Source organism: Medicago sativa, chromosome 7 (assembly GCF_051527215.1).
Source record: "Medicago sativa cultivar Bolivia chromosome 7, Bolivia_mono, whole genome shotgun sequence".
Lineage (NCBI taxonomy): Eukaryota > Viridiplantae > Streptophyta > Magnoliopsida > Fabales > Fabaceae > Medicago > Medicago sativa.
The window spans coordinates 16,730,824-16,745,954 of record NC_140755.1 but is presented as its reverse complement, the minus strand read 5'-3'; the positions used below and the strand labels follow the sequence as shown (position 1 = coordinate 16,745,954).

Sequence of the window (15,131 nt, the reverse complement as noted above, 5' to 3'; positions counted from 1 at the left end):
ATTACATGCAAATAAAAAAATATTTGAGATTTGGATTAGGGTGTTTTTTTTTTTTTTTTTTTTTTATCATTTTAGATTTCTCGCAATCACAATTTGCACACGGTCACGCAGTCAGTGCACCAGTGATCATTTGGTCGAAATTGAACGGTCTAAATTTCAAGGTATATTATGACTGTTTTAAAGAAAATATAAAGAGAAGTGCTATATAACACGACTCTCATAGGGGAGAGAGAATAAATTGTTGTGCTATATGTGTTACTTCCAACGACTATAATGTATTCGTCGGATTGTCGTGCACAAATGGTGTCATGCAAACAATCATTTCTCATATAAAATTGAACTTAAAATTTGGACCGTCTGATTTCGATTCAACAATCACTAATATACTAACTCCGTGAATGTGTGCAAATCTCGACCGTAGGGAATATGAATTTGTGCTTTCTACATGCAAGACAAATTTTTTTTATGGAACTGACAGATACATACAAAGTGAAAAAGGAACTTTAAAAAAAAACATGTTCAAGGACCAAAGATATTATTACATTCTTTCCAGTTGTGCACCTTATGTTAATTGGGACATCTGTATTATGCAATAAAAGTCAGATTTCAATTTCAATGACAACGGCATAGGTTAAAAAAGTATTATTTATAGATACATCTTATGACTCAAGATGGTAGCCCCAACATTCCTTTTGTTTAATTGGTTCTTACAAATTATTTTAATCAAGAGTATTATAATATAAGGAACCTTCCTAGTTCTTACATCAAATTTAAGCCTTTTTGCACATAATGCAACTACCATTTCACTACTTTTTGGTTCTTTAACCAAATTATGTTTTTGCAGCTCAACAAGATAAAAGAGTGTGTGATATCTAGCTAGCTAGCTATACTAATGTAAGTTCAATATATAGTTATTTTAATTCATCATCTATATAGTTTTTTCTCTCATTCTTTACTTCCCTTGCATCAAAAAAAAAAAAAAATGGATTCTTTTAAACAAATCTGGGGTGCAGCAGAAGGATGTAGCAGTAGTGAATCTGGTTGGACTATGTATATTGATTCTCCTATGCAAGAAGATGATGCTAGATGCAGTAATGAAAATGATGGATATCATCGTCACGAAATCTATGGTGAGAAAAACAGAAGAAAGAAGAAAGTTGATGAAGAAGAAAGTGATGATTCGATGGCTTCGGATGCTTCGTCCGGTCCAATGAATTATCAACATCAAACAAATTATGGTCGCGGACAAGGAAAGTCGGGGTCGAAGAAAGATAAACAAGATCATGGAAGCAAGAGTTGTTCTAAGAAGAATGGAAACAAACAAGAGAAGAAACGTGTTGATAGTAGAAGTAAAAAATGATGGAAAATGTTCATTCATTCTATTGTATATGATGCTTGGGATTTTTGTAACCTTGCATCTTCAAAATTTGAATTTGTTGATTTGTACTCATACCTCTCTACCCAAAAGAAATTTCTCCAAACATTCTTTCAAATATTGGAATCATAAATCTTAGAGATTCATCTTTCACATTCAACTCTCTGTTGAATGTTGTGATCATTCTTTTATTGTGATCGATCTTATCAGTTAAACGTTTTTGAATTCAAACATTATCTATGATATTCAAATCAAATGAAACAAGTTCCTAAGCAAAACAATAGACGGTTTTCTTGAGGGAGGGGTCATAGCGAAGAAGGTAAAATCACATATAGTTAAGTTTTTTTTTTTTTTTTTGAAGAATCACATATAGTTAAGTTATTCATTGATTTTAGGCGTGTTGGTCCGACATATGTCAGTGTCCTATATTTTAGACATTAGCAATGTCTACGTGTCTGTGTCTGTATCAGACGGCTTTGTTGAATCTTTTATCATGTAACCTCAAAATCATATTATCTTTTTAACCAAAGTCTAAAAATAGAAAATCAAGACAACTGCGAAGAGAATGTCAGGTGATCCATTAAGGCATAATCATAGGTAGAAACACTAAGTTAAGGTAAAACAAAAACATTATAGTAAAAACATGCTGCAAATCATAAAGTGTAAAATTACAAAATTAGAATATTTAGAAGTCTAAAAGTAAATTAAGAAAAAGTTAACTGCTGCAATAACAAACAATGTTCAGTTCAATCATTATATACACCTATAATTTGTCATGATTGGATTTGCAGCGAGATTGATCAAATCAAAATAAACTATCGCGATTTTGACAAAAGTTACATTTTAAAACTTCAACAAAATGAGAGTCTCACCGTTATTTTACCACTTCGTATTCAAGTTACTTTCAACTAAAATCAACTTTTATTACCGCAAAACCGAACCTACACTAAATATACTGGTTGACATAAAATACAAGAAACATGACAAAAGATTCTAGATAGTATAGCACAAGAAAGAAAGTGATTTTTGTTTGAAGAACATGGTAATAATGATTTTGTGGGTGCACGTGTTTGCTGCCAAAATAGCTATGAAGCACGAATGGGGTATGCTTTGCTGGAAAGAAGGTAAGGTTTCACACAAATGACAACTAGAAGCAATAAAAGCATTGTTGTTGCAGTGACAACTTTGTAAATATGGGACACAAATGTAAACAGCAAAGCAATAGCAAGTTTTAGGCTGTATAAGTGACATAAAAACATGAGGGTACACATGACCTAAAAGGAATCAAAGAAATCATAAATTAAATGGTCACACACATTCATATAAAAACAATACAAAGTGAGTCCTTTTTTTTTATATTTTGTGTAAAATACAAAGATAGAAAAGAGTGTTTCTCTTTTGTCCACGTTTTACCACAGAACTAGCTTTGGTTTTTGTTGTCATTATTAACTGAATCATGACAAGACAAATCATCATAAGCAGTACAAATAAATAGAACATGTAACCCTGTTTTATTTTTAAATAGAGAAATGATATTCTAACAACCATTTTGTGACAACCTATGTGACAACTTTATCTCTCATACTCACATTATCTTTTTACTTTCTCTCTCTATTGCTTTGGTTTCTGTGTCAGTATCTACTTTTCCTTTGAAAATTGATGGTTGTCACAAAAGTTGTTGATTTTTGGTTGTTAGAATATCATTGCTCTTTTAAATAATCTACTATGTTCCAACCTATAAGATATGTATTACGACACTTCAAATCAAGGATGTGTTCAGTATCCAACATATATCAGTAGTTGACACCAATACGATACTGACATGTATAATTAAACTTGATTATTCTATTTTATCAAATTATTACCGGAGCCAATATATTTGTGTCATTCTGGTGTCCATGTATATGTCGGTGCTTCAGAGCTTCTAACATTAATAAAAGGGAATTTTAATAGCAATTTTTATATCATTAGGATTTAGGACTGTATTTCTAAATAAACTCATGTAATGGATTATATAGTAAGCATTAGGTTTTACATATAGAAAAAGAAGTGCTGACACATAACTATGACCCTGAATTTTGTTAGGTTTTTGTGTGATCTATAAACAATTAATTTTATGAAACTCATGGGTATCATATTATCAAAAACATTTTGGTTAAAAACTACAAAATAACAAGGGTGAGTGAGATCAATCCAGGGTCATCGATTGTGGATTGCAACCCATGGCAGAAAGCCAAAAATCTACCATTTTAAGCCACCATATCGGCCATAAAATGAAATGGCGCCGCCATAATTTATTTTACAACTTAAGACCTTGGAATGTGCTCTTCTCAATCTCAGATTCGATCCCCCTTGTGTCAATTTCGGTGGGTTAGGTCCATACAAATCTATGTTCTGGCTTTTAATGGGCCCCTCGAGTAGAGGTAGAATTGGATCCCTCGGATTAGTTGGTTTTTAGGTTGAATACTGAGTTAAAAAAAAAAAGTTATTTAACAAGAGATCTCTTCAAAGGATTTTTTTTTTCTTTTCAAACAAAGGATCAAACTAGGAAAATCTGACTAAGGAATATTCCATGCACACATTCTCATCACTTAAAAACCTAGTATGCAACTATTAAAAATAGTTTGTCATAAAACTTTTTTATATACTCAATTTGTTAGTCACCACTTGAAGAGTGGGTTTAAGATTTGAATAGATTCTTGCATATCAGTTAACAGCAAACAAAGTAATGGAAAGATAATTACTGAGTAACATGAAAGAATATCTCAATTGTATATGAATTATGATCCATTTTCTTATTTTTTGTTTACAAAGAAGTGGTTCTCAACAAGTGTAACAATTATTTAAATTTTCAATAATTTAATGTTTTTTGAATTTAAAAGAGATATTTAAACCCTCTTGAGATTTTGTGGAAAGATATTATTTTCTAAAAATAGTTTATCATGAATCTGTGCCCACACCTATTTCAGCCAAACACCATTACAAGCTTCTCAATCATTATTCTCATTATTGACAAAAACCATTGAAGACTTTTCAATCATTGAGTCCATTATTGTCATAAAGACTTCAAAACAAAATGTAATAAAACAAGAAGCTCAACACCAACAGAAGAGAAAAGAGAAAGTATATAGATTGACAGAAGTTACTTCTAACAGCTAGCTATGATATAAGTTGGAAGTAAATGAAAAGCAAAGCATAAACAAAATAAAAGAAATTTCAAGACATTCTAATGGTGACTTGCACCTTGTTTGGAAAAATAACATAATTAAATGCTTATCGTATAAGTGTTTCTATATAAGCTATTTTTATAACGAAAGATAAAATAACGTCAAATAACTAAAGGCTAAGAACACAAATAAAAAGGTCATTCTTAGCACTAGAGACTGTTGACCTTCTACATAGAGTTCAAAGTGTATTGAATGGCAATGTCATGTCTCCTATGTCCATAAATATTGTGTTTACCAGGATTGGTTTTGTCATCCAAAAAGGTCTAACAGCGTAGCTTGTTTTTTGCTTGCCTTGTAATTCATGGGTAAGTAATCTTCGACATATATTAACAAATAATCTAGCAAACTCTCAATCCATGGAGGCACTTAATATACAACACATGTACAGATAGGATTAGGAAGGTTCTTACACAATAGTTTTATAACCAAACTAGAATTAAAAACCAAACACAACCCCACAAAAGAAGAAACATGAGTGGAAAAAAAAGGGTGCATGTTTTCAAGGATCATAAAAAGGTATGAATAATGCAGAATTCATCTATATAAATATATCATCCACACTTCTAAAAGGTAGATTCTTATTTGTCTTTGTCTGTGGGACAAGCTACAAATAATCAAAATTCGTCAACCTACACAGGTATGAAATTCCAAAAGTGTGCAACGATTAATAAAGTATATAAAATAAAGTGACAACAACAACCAATACTTATCCAATTAGGTGTGCCTAATTAGATTAATTAATCAAATTCAGTGCCTAATTGTCTCTACTAAAAACCAAAAACTGAATTGGCAATTCATAAATATAAGATGGGTATTTTTCTTTTGCTGGCTTATGATAGAATTGATTACTTTTATTTGAAAAAAATTAGACATAAACCCTAATTACAAAGGTATTAGACATAAACACTATGCTCAAAGGCCTCAAGGTTTCACTCTAAATCTATGAAACGCAGACAGAACACTGCACATAAATGCCGGTAATAATTTAAGAAAATAGAATGGATTGAATGTAATCTCATATGTCGGTGTCGGACATCTACATGTATTGAACATCGTACGTGGATACCAGTGAGATTTTAAGAAAATATAAATGATTGAATGTAATTACATTCGTTGGTATAGGACATCGATGTATCGAACATCGAACATTAGACACACCTTTAATTCGAAGTAATTGTGCTATATAGCTCTCAATATGTCTTAGTTATAGACAAGGTCTTATTTCTTTAAGAGTCCGTATGGAATGGCACATTTTAGTTTATTTATTGGCATAAGCACTTCTGAAAACGGTCTATGGCATGTCCATGAGTTATTTTCAATTTTTTAATTTATACATCTCAATGATATCTTATGAAAACAATTTACAACTTATATGAAAAAAATTGACTTTATTTTATATTTATTATAGAAATAGTTTATACATAAACACTTATACAATATGCGCTTTGAGCCTTTGACTAAGTTGTTTATCCAAACAGGGCCTAATTATCCAAGTCCCCAACCAGTAATTAACAAACTAACCAACGGGGTTACCTATTAATACTTTCCACAAGGTGGAATTTTGGTTAGCAAAATAACATAACAATACATTGGCCATATGCAATTATGGTAGAAAATAGCAATAGAAACAAAGACAAAGCGATTCAGCAGCCAGATGATTCTTCCATTTTCCGAAAATTGGACCAAAAACATTGAAACAATGTGTCTAACATACTTCCTTTCTCCCTCTCGCCTGTAGTCCTAGTATTACGACTAAGATTGTTCATTGTTCAGTTCATGAAGAAAAAATGAAATGAATCGTTAAAATAGTTCGGTTGAACTGAGCTGAATGTTAATGGTTCTGAAAATTCTAGCGCACTTATTTTAATATGTTCTATAAGATGTTTTAACGTTTATAATGTTTTGTTCAATGTTCCAACATCATGATATAAACAGAAATAAAAACAAGAAAATAAACGACAAGAAAGTAAAGTACACAGTGAGTTTGTTGACCCAGTTTGGTGACAAACACACTTACTCTGGGGGCTACCAAGCCAGGAAGGAAATCCACTAGTGTAGTCTTTATTTTATAGCTCTCAACAAACTCCTCGTTTACACTAAAGACCTAGGACCTACCTGTATAAACTTCAACCTAGGAACTCCTAGATCTGAGATCTCATCTCACTATCCTATGGTCAGTCACAGCCCCTGTGACCTATCAGACCTAAACACAAACTCAAACGGTGAAGTTACCTTCAATCACAACAACTAACACCTTGCTTGCAAGCTTTGGTGTAGTACACAAGAGTATCAAACTCAACACACAGTCCTAAACAAGTATCACAAATGATACAAGAAAGGCACACAATAAAGGTTCTAAACTTGCATCAACATGATACAAGAGTAGAGCATATGTAGACTCAAAACCCTAAAAATCTAAACTTTTTAGAATGACGGCTTGAATGATCAATTAGGTCTTGAAGTCTTGTTTATGTACTGAAGCAGCTTGAGCCAAATACTTTAGTTGGGCTTCAGAACAAAGCAGATCGGTTCAGCTAATCTGCAAAACAGAAATCAGAAACAAAAATGGAAATTCCTAAAATGTCGGAACATCTTTAGGATCGTCCAAAACAAATACAAATATTTCTTAAAATATAAATACTACTTTAGGAATATTCCCGAACTGATTATGTAAAGATATGCGCGTTGCTTAGTTAATAAGATAAGAAAATATTGTTTCCTTAAACAATAAAGGGCGTGCATACAAATAGACATGAACCCAGGCACATTGAACCGTGCGAGGATGTTAGAACATCATATCCAACATCTTACAAGGATGCCTAAACACATGTTGGAACATTGGTTCCAACAACACAAACAAGGATATTTGTTTTAGCAACAATGCAGCCAATACAAATACCCAACAGGTTCGTCTAGAACCACATCGAATGAGTATAAAGGTTTGAATTACTAGTTTTGTGTTTTTTAACCAAACTGAACTTTTTTTAACTAAAACCAAACTGCACATTTGAAACCATGTGAACCAAACTGCAGAAGGTGATATGGTCTTTCTCCCTACGTGTTAGTGGTTTCTTCGGTCCTTGCACCATGAACTGCGTCTCGCAATTCTGGTTGTGGATGATAAGTCAGTTTGTATATAAACAAGAGCTCTATCAATGTCTATGATCTGTTCCCAACCACAAAAGCTATCAAGTTTGGAAGATTCTGGGGTGGTGGTGAGTTGTACTCGGCCAGGCTGCACGAGACCCACCCTTTCAAGATTTTCTCTTGCTTTTCGACATTGATGACACCACTTCTGTAGTGCCTAATGATGCTTCCATTGCACCACATAATACGTCACATCCTTACTTTATTCTCGCATCTCCCTACAATCATGATGAGACCAATAATGACACTTTTTGCATGTATCTCTATCATTGACTGATCAACTTCTTTGTATCTCTTCTATGCCCATAGTAATGTTTCTCCTATTCCTAGGTTGTAGGCACCTCCTTTGTTGTTATGTCTGATCTCTTCCTCCATTTTCATGATCTTATTGCAATTTTGTTTGCTGCTTTTTTGGACTAACTCCTTGTTCTTAGGAATTTCCATTTGCTCTTTCTACATGAGGTTGCTCTTATCCTATGAAGCTAAAGGCTCTAGTTTTTCTATTGTGCTAGCTTCCCAAGATTGCAAGTCCTCCCAAATTTGAATATCTAGACTAAATTCCAGCTGGAACCGTTTGAGCGATAACTTTTCAAAAGTCGAGCATGTCACATTCTGGTTGCTCCATTTACATGAAAACCACCTCCGTAGAATTGAGAGCATCCCTTCTCAATTCCATTATTTCCCATGATTCTGATCTACATTAAACATGATAAGAATTGGTAACTTCACTTGATAGATTAGAGATAAATCCCAGTTACAGAGATAGACCACTGCAGAACTTTGATGTTATGTAAACCTCCCTATAATCAAAGGCCCTAAATCTCAGCATAACTTGCTAGCCATTGTCCCAATCTTGCAACACAAGATAAAAAATTCGTCAAAGGAGTTTCTTATCTATTGTCCCAATCTTCAACTAATTTGGTTGATTAAATCGGCCCATTTTATACCTATAAGGATAAATTACCCATTGCAAAATTTGGTTGAGATTTACATTGAGGAGATAATTAAGTTGCATATTGTTCCTTCAAGTATTTTTTCAGATAGAGATCAAATGTTCACATCAAGATTCTGGGAGAGTTTGCTAGGGGCGTTGGGAACCAAATTGAGGTTGAGTTCTACTTATCACCCTCAAACTGACAGTTAGACTAAAAGGATCATTTAGTCATTAGAAGATTTGTTGAGGGCGTGTGTGCTGGAGCAAGGAGGGAGTTGGGATACTTACTTGTCGTTGATTGAATTTACTTATAACAACAGTTTTCACTCTAGTATTGGGATGCCTCCTTTCGGAGCGTTGTGTGGTACGAGATGTCGAACACCTTTGTGTTGGTATGAATTTGGTGAGAGTGCGATGCTTGGCGATAGATTGTTCAACAGACTACTGAGAAAGTTAAGATGATTCAAGAGAGGATGAAGGCATCACAAAGCAGGCAGAAGAGTTATCATGATAAGTGGAGGATGTCATTGGAATTCCAAGAAGGGGATCATGTGTTTTTGAGAGTCACTCTAGTGACAGGCGTTGGTCGTGCTTTGAAGTCTAGGTGGCCTTTAGCATGGACCAATGTAAAATTTGCCCACGATGGACCACTTTTGATTATTGGCTAGATTATGCAAATCTATTAAATCTTATTATACACCTTACACACCATATTACTTCTCCTTCTTCTTCCATCTCCCTAGTCCCTCCTTGCTTGCACCAGCAACCCACTCTCACAAAAACATTTGCAACAACTTTCGCTCTGCTTCTCTTTTGCTAACTCTCTTCACTGGAACTCTCTTTGATCTCTATTTCGAACAACCCGTATTCCGGAAAATTTTCGGTGACAATTGGAAGATGTAAGAATCTCACTGCACTTTCCTCTGAGATAAACAGGTTACCGGTTACATTCCTTAAGGAAACTGGAGAGCTATGGAAGCTTGTAATTTTACCTCTATGATTTACCCAAAGACCATTACCTGAATAAATGGAAAAACTCAAATCGCTGACCAAACTTACCTTTCTTATAACCCTTTAAGGTGTTCAATCCAATTTTTTTTTGGGAAATCGAAGAATTTAAACCTTATCTCTTCTTAGCTTAGTAGGAGCGAACAACCCCCAATTGAATTTAATGAATTATTTTAAGTTCTTTTTTTTAATGGATGATATTATTACAAGTGTTTGATGAAAATATGAATTATATTTTATATTTTCTAACTTAAATTTGAAACAACATCCATTAAACCTTGGAATTTTAATTTGTTTTACATTGAAAGCGATTGTGAGAGTGGGTTGGTGGTGGTGTGGAACAAGGAGGGAGAGAAGGAAGAAGAAAGAGAATTCATATGGTGTGGAAGGTGTATGATAAGATTTAATAGACCACTAAAATCTAAACAATGATCATAAGTGGCCCATCATTGGCAAATTTTACAATGGTCCATGCTAAATGCCAACTGAAGTCTAAGAAACTTACACCATGTTTCATTGGCCCTTATCAAATTATAAAGAGAGTTGGAGAGGTAGCTTACCAAGTCGCTCTACCATCTTCACTTTCGAATCTTCATAGTGTGTTATATGTGTCTCAACTTCGGAAGTATGTCCCAGATCCATCTAACATAATCCAGGGCCATCCATAGGCATAGGTCGGGGGTGCGACGGCCTGGGGCCCTTGCCCGTAGGGGTCTAAAAAAGTATTTTATAGGGGGTGCATATAGCAAAACTAACAAAGATTGGGGTTCATATAGCAATTCGTATTAGCAGGGCCAGATTAAAATCCTTATATCGGAAATTGGAAAGAAAAAATACTTTTTATGAAATTGGAAAGTGATCGTACCTGCTCAGAAGGTGACTGCCGGTGCTTTGAATGTGGTGATTGTGATGGTGGTGAAAGGCGTCAGAACGACTCTTGGAGCGAATGGGGGGTGTGTACCTGCAGGCACTCCGACGCTCAAGTCAGTAAAGATCAGAGAGTGAGAGGTTTAGGATGAAAGAAGATTCTACCTTGGGGACTGCATTGAGTCCCCTATTTATAGTAATGGTACACTTGGCTCTGGCGGTTACAAAATCGTGGGAAGTCTAACCGCCTGAGAGTTTATTGCGGGAACGTGCAAAGAGACATTGTGGCTCGTTTGAACCGGTCTCGCTCGTTCTGCACACCCCCCTCGCGGAGAGGGGTGTGCCGCAAGTAACGTTGCCAAACATGGGGTTTGGGCTTTGGATTGTATTGGGCCTAAGAAATGGGTCAAGGATCTTTCGACCGGTCCAGAACAGTATCCCCCCAAGTCGTTGCTCTTGACGAATAGTGATGACTTAAGTGCGGGCGTCTTGGACGGTCACAGTAGGAGATTTGATCTGATGTGCTTTCTAGTCCGGGAATGGAATGAGTCTTGCTCGCCAGACATGAACGCATCCCTGACTCGGGGACTGTTTGCAGGGATGGTCAAGAGTCATGAGGATTGGGCGAGCGAGTGTGTGAACGGGCTCGCTATCCTCAAAACCCCACATGTCCTCTAGATGAGTAAGTTCGTCCAAGGGATGAGTTATGTTTGGTCTTCGAGTGTTCGGTGTAGCAAGATCAGTTAGGAAGATTCCCTCGCCAGGAAGTTTGGTCGAATGTCATTCCGCAATTAATGCCCACGTCTTGGGAGAAAAATTGAAGGGACATGACCTTTGGTTTCCACATGACATGTGTAAAGGCTATTGTAGTACTTAAGTACCCATAGTTTGTAGAGTGTTCTTGGTCTGTGTTTCCGAGGTGCCATCATCACCGTTGATTTAATCGTGACATTTAGAGAACCGCTACAAATGATCAGGGCCCTTAGATGAATGGTTTGATTTAATCTGGACCGCAAAAGTGTTATTTGAAGGGAGAGTTGTATGTGAAGGGTTGTATCGGATAGAGCATTGCGACTTTTGAGTGTTTTACGGAACGAGTATAAATAGTTCAAACGTTGTTTGGAACATCACTGCGTTTCATTTTCTCAGGAGCTTAGAGGTTTTTTCCCCAGAGTTCTTTCCAAGGCGAAGTCTTTCCGAGCTTTCAACTTCTCACTTTCAAGTACAGTTCATCAGTCGTAATAGGCAATGCCCTGATGAATCCATTTCTTTCGTTTTTGTGCTTCTGATTCTCTTAGTTTCTGTTTTTAGAAACCGTAGTGATGCATGCTTTTAGGGAAGAAGTTATTCTGACTCGGTGGTTTCCGCCATTGGCTATGGCGGTTTCCACCGTACATTAAGAGTTTTTAAGATATGCTGTATGTTTTCTGTATGTGTTTAGAAAAACATTGGCGACAGGCTTTAGCTTCTTTCACAAACTTTGGGTCCGTTCGCCGAGAGTTGGTTCCCTCGAGGCATGAATCAGATCCGTTGCTTTCTTTTACCCCATAACTTTCAGCGGTGGCGCTCGACCCCATCCTCGTCGTGGCCGACCTGATGGGTGAAGGAAGGGTGGATTTGAATGTTGGATTCACTTTTTCCATGCTTTTTCAGGTCTTTTATAGCGAACGAGGGAGCTGTTGCCTCTGCTGCATCTTGGCTGGGAGAAGAGCCTTTGGAGAAGAGCCTTTGGATTTGCTGCTGATGGAGTGGGTGAGGTTCCTTTTGGGACCATCGACGGAGTAAAAGATTGGGAGTTGATTCTTCCGAGCACGTCTGACCGGGTGTGCTCGGAGTACGAAAACTATGTCTTTCCCATGTATGAAGTGGTTTTCAAAGACATGGGTTTCCGGCTCTTCTGCGGAGGATCAAGATTGACAAACGGGGAAACCCATTGATGAGCGTGGATGGGACCCCAATATTAGAGCCCCGCCTCATCAATACCTATGAGTTGTTGACTTCTGAAGACTTTGAACCTATGAGTTGTTGATTTCTGAAGACTTTGGAGATTGCCTTTGTAGTTTATACTTTCTTTCCTCCTTTCATCTGCTTGTCCTCTTGCTTTATTCTTGTTTTGTTTCCACTATCTGACGAATTTTCCCTTTCTATGTTTTGCAGGAAAAATGAAAGATTTGGGGGCTCTTGTGAATGCAACGAGCAAGAAGATCTCTGCCAAGAAGCGACGTAAGAACGTTTAGTCCTTGGAGCACCTCATAGCTGGTTCTGGTCTCGGCTCAACCTCTAGTCATGTGGTGGACTTGGAAGGGGAAGATCCTTCTGAAGAGCTGGTGCAGGAGTCTGCGAAGAGGCATAAGGTGGGAGCGCCCTCTGAGGAGCCGATTACGCCGATCAGAGCAGTTCTTGTTCGTTCTGAGAGAGGAGACTTCCTTCAGCTTCCAAAAGTATGGTCTGAGTCGGAGCTATGCGGTCCTCAGTCGAACCTCTGCTTGGATGACTCTAAGCTGAAGATTATCCAGGACCTGGGTCCGGCTGGTCGGAGTAAGGCAATAACCGACGGGGTTATTGCTACTATGAAGGCTTTGTAGGTCGCTGCTGCCCTGAACAATGCTTCGCTGGAGGGTGAAGTTTGGGTCGATGCTTTGGTGCAAGAGAAGGATGCTCTGACTGCCAAGGTTGCTGCTCTGGAGGAAGATGCAAGGATCAAGTGGTCTGTTGCGGAAGAGCGTGACCGTCAACTTGCTGTTGTGGAAAAGCAATTGGAAGTGGCTTGGACCTCTCTTGAGCAAGCAACCGATTCTTCCCGGAAGCTGGATGAGGAAAAGGTGTCTTTGGACGAAGCTCTAAAGAAGGCAGACCTCCCTGGGGAGGATGAAGCGGAAGACACCGCTGCCCTCAGGCACGCCGACCTTGTGACAGGATTAGTGAGCTGGAAGGAAGCTTGTTGGACGTCGTCAAGCTAAGTTTTGATCAGGCGGTGGCTCAACCGAATGTGGTGAACCCGGATGTCGACTTGATCGTCGAAGAAACTCATCCCCTTAGTGATGTAAAAGATGGGGGTGATCATTCCCCCCACCCGATCTAGAGGAAGACAACGGGTATGTTGATGAAGCCCAGACTTGATGAGGCCTTGTAATTAATCTCTTTAACAACCATGCGTGCAATGAAATTGTGCGCCCTTAGTGGTTTTAGCACCTTTATAATACAATTAGTCTATTCTCAATTACACTTGTTTGAAAAAGCATGATTTATTTTCAAGTATAATGTTTTGAATCTGATTGCTCGTTGTGTGAGGCTTTTTTATACTGTTTGAAGTATTTGTTGAGAGCGAACAATTTATCTTTTATGTTTAAAAATTGTAACAATTCGTATGCTCTTAGTGTTGCTCGCTTTTTGGAGAACGAGGCTTGAAGTGGTGTAAGTCTGCTGAGGTGGGACGGCCTACCCTCCGGCAGGCATTATTTCGACGGAGTGAATTAAAGGCCGGAGAGTTTTGCGTGCCCGCCTATGACCTTGTTACTTTGACTTGTTTTTCTTCCCAGGTACTTAGTTACTTTGTTTGGAAAGTTTAACCTTTGCGTTGTTTTGCCAGGAAGAGTTCGGGAACGAGAGTTCTAACTGTTACGCGGAGTATTAGTTAGAAGTATTTCACATCAAGAGATCGTTTATCTGAATGTGTGTCCAAAGTTGTGTTTCGGACGTGTAACAAGGATGAACGAAGAAATCATTCTAAGTTATAACTGTCGGCGAGGACTTCTTGGGTCTCGATAGGTCCCAAACACTTGATAAGTGGTGTTATGAAGTCCCTTTTGTACAAGGTTCCTTCCACTAAAGTGAATGAGCAGGCCCTTCGTTTCAGCCTTGTTTTTTCGTGCGGATCAGAAGGGAGCGCCCCCTTTTCTATGTATCGAGAAATAGGTCCCTCCAATCTTTTATCCCGATGATTGAGTTGATCTCTTGAGGTTGAGCTCCTTTTTCCTAGATGCTTGGTTCGTTGAGAACCTCCTGTTTCACGGTGTTGTTCCCGTTTGCAGTCCGTGTACTTGTGAGTTTTGAAAGAATGTCTGCTCGGGTATTTTGTTCACGGGGAACGTGAGTTACCTCGACAGTTTCAAATTCTTTCATCATTTCTATTACTAACTGGATGTACTGTTGGAGGTGTTCCTCTTTGACCTGGAACTCTCCCGTGACTTGGGAAGCCACGAGCTGCGAGTCAGTAAAGATTTTCACCTTTTTGGCCCCCATGTTTTGTGCGGTCCGTAAGGCAGCCAAGAAGGCATCATACTCTGCAGTGTTATTGGTTACGGGAAAAGATAAAGCAAGAGAAATCTCGACAACGATACCTTTGTTGTCTTCTACAATTATTCCAGCCCCGCTTCCTTTGGAATTGGATGATCCGTCCACAAAGATGGTCCATTCTTCGGTGTTATCCTCGGTCGGGAAAGTCATTTCGGCGATGAAGTCAGCAAACACCTGCGCCTTGAGTGCCTTTCTGGATTCGTAGTGTATGTCGAACTCGGATAGCTTGAGTGACCACTTCATCATCTGACCGGCTTCGTGAGAGCGACCCAAGATT

The 15,131-nt window shown here is 37.7% G+C and overlaps 1 protein-coding gene across 1 annotated transcript; it reads left to right on the top strand.

The window, feature by feature from the left end:
* The first annotated feature begins 315 nt into the window (after window positions 1-315).
* LOC146904657 (protein SOB FIVE-LIKE 4-like) lies at window positions 316-1,560 on the top strand. The gene has a single exon (XM_085726644.1). It carries the CDS (start codon window positions 983-985, stop codon window positions 1,358-1,360), a length of 378 nt encoding a protein of 125 aa, XP_085582770.1. The 5' UTR covers window positions 316-982; the 3' UTR covers window positions 1,361-1,560.
* The last annotated feature ends 13,571 nt before the right edge of the window (window positions 1,561-15,131 follow it).

Bases quoted from the DNA above. Each gene is read 5' to 3' on its own strand.
- LOC146904657 (XM_085726644.1), top strand. From the start codon at position 983: ATGGATTCTTTTAAACAAATCTGGGGTGCAGCAGAAGGATGTAGCAGT.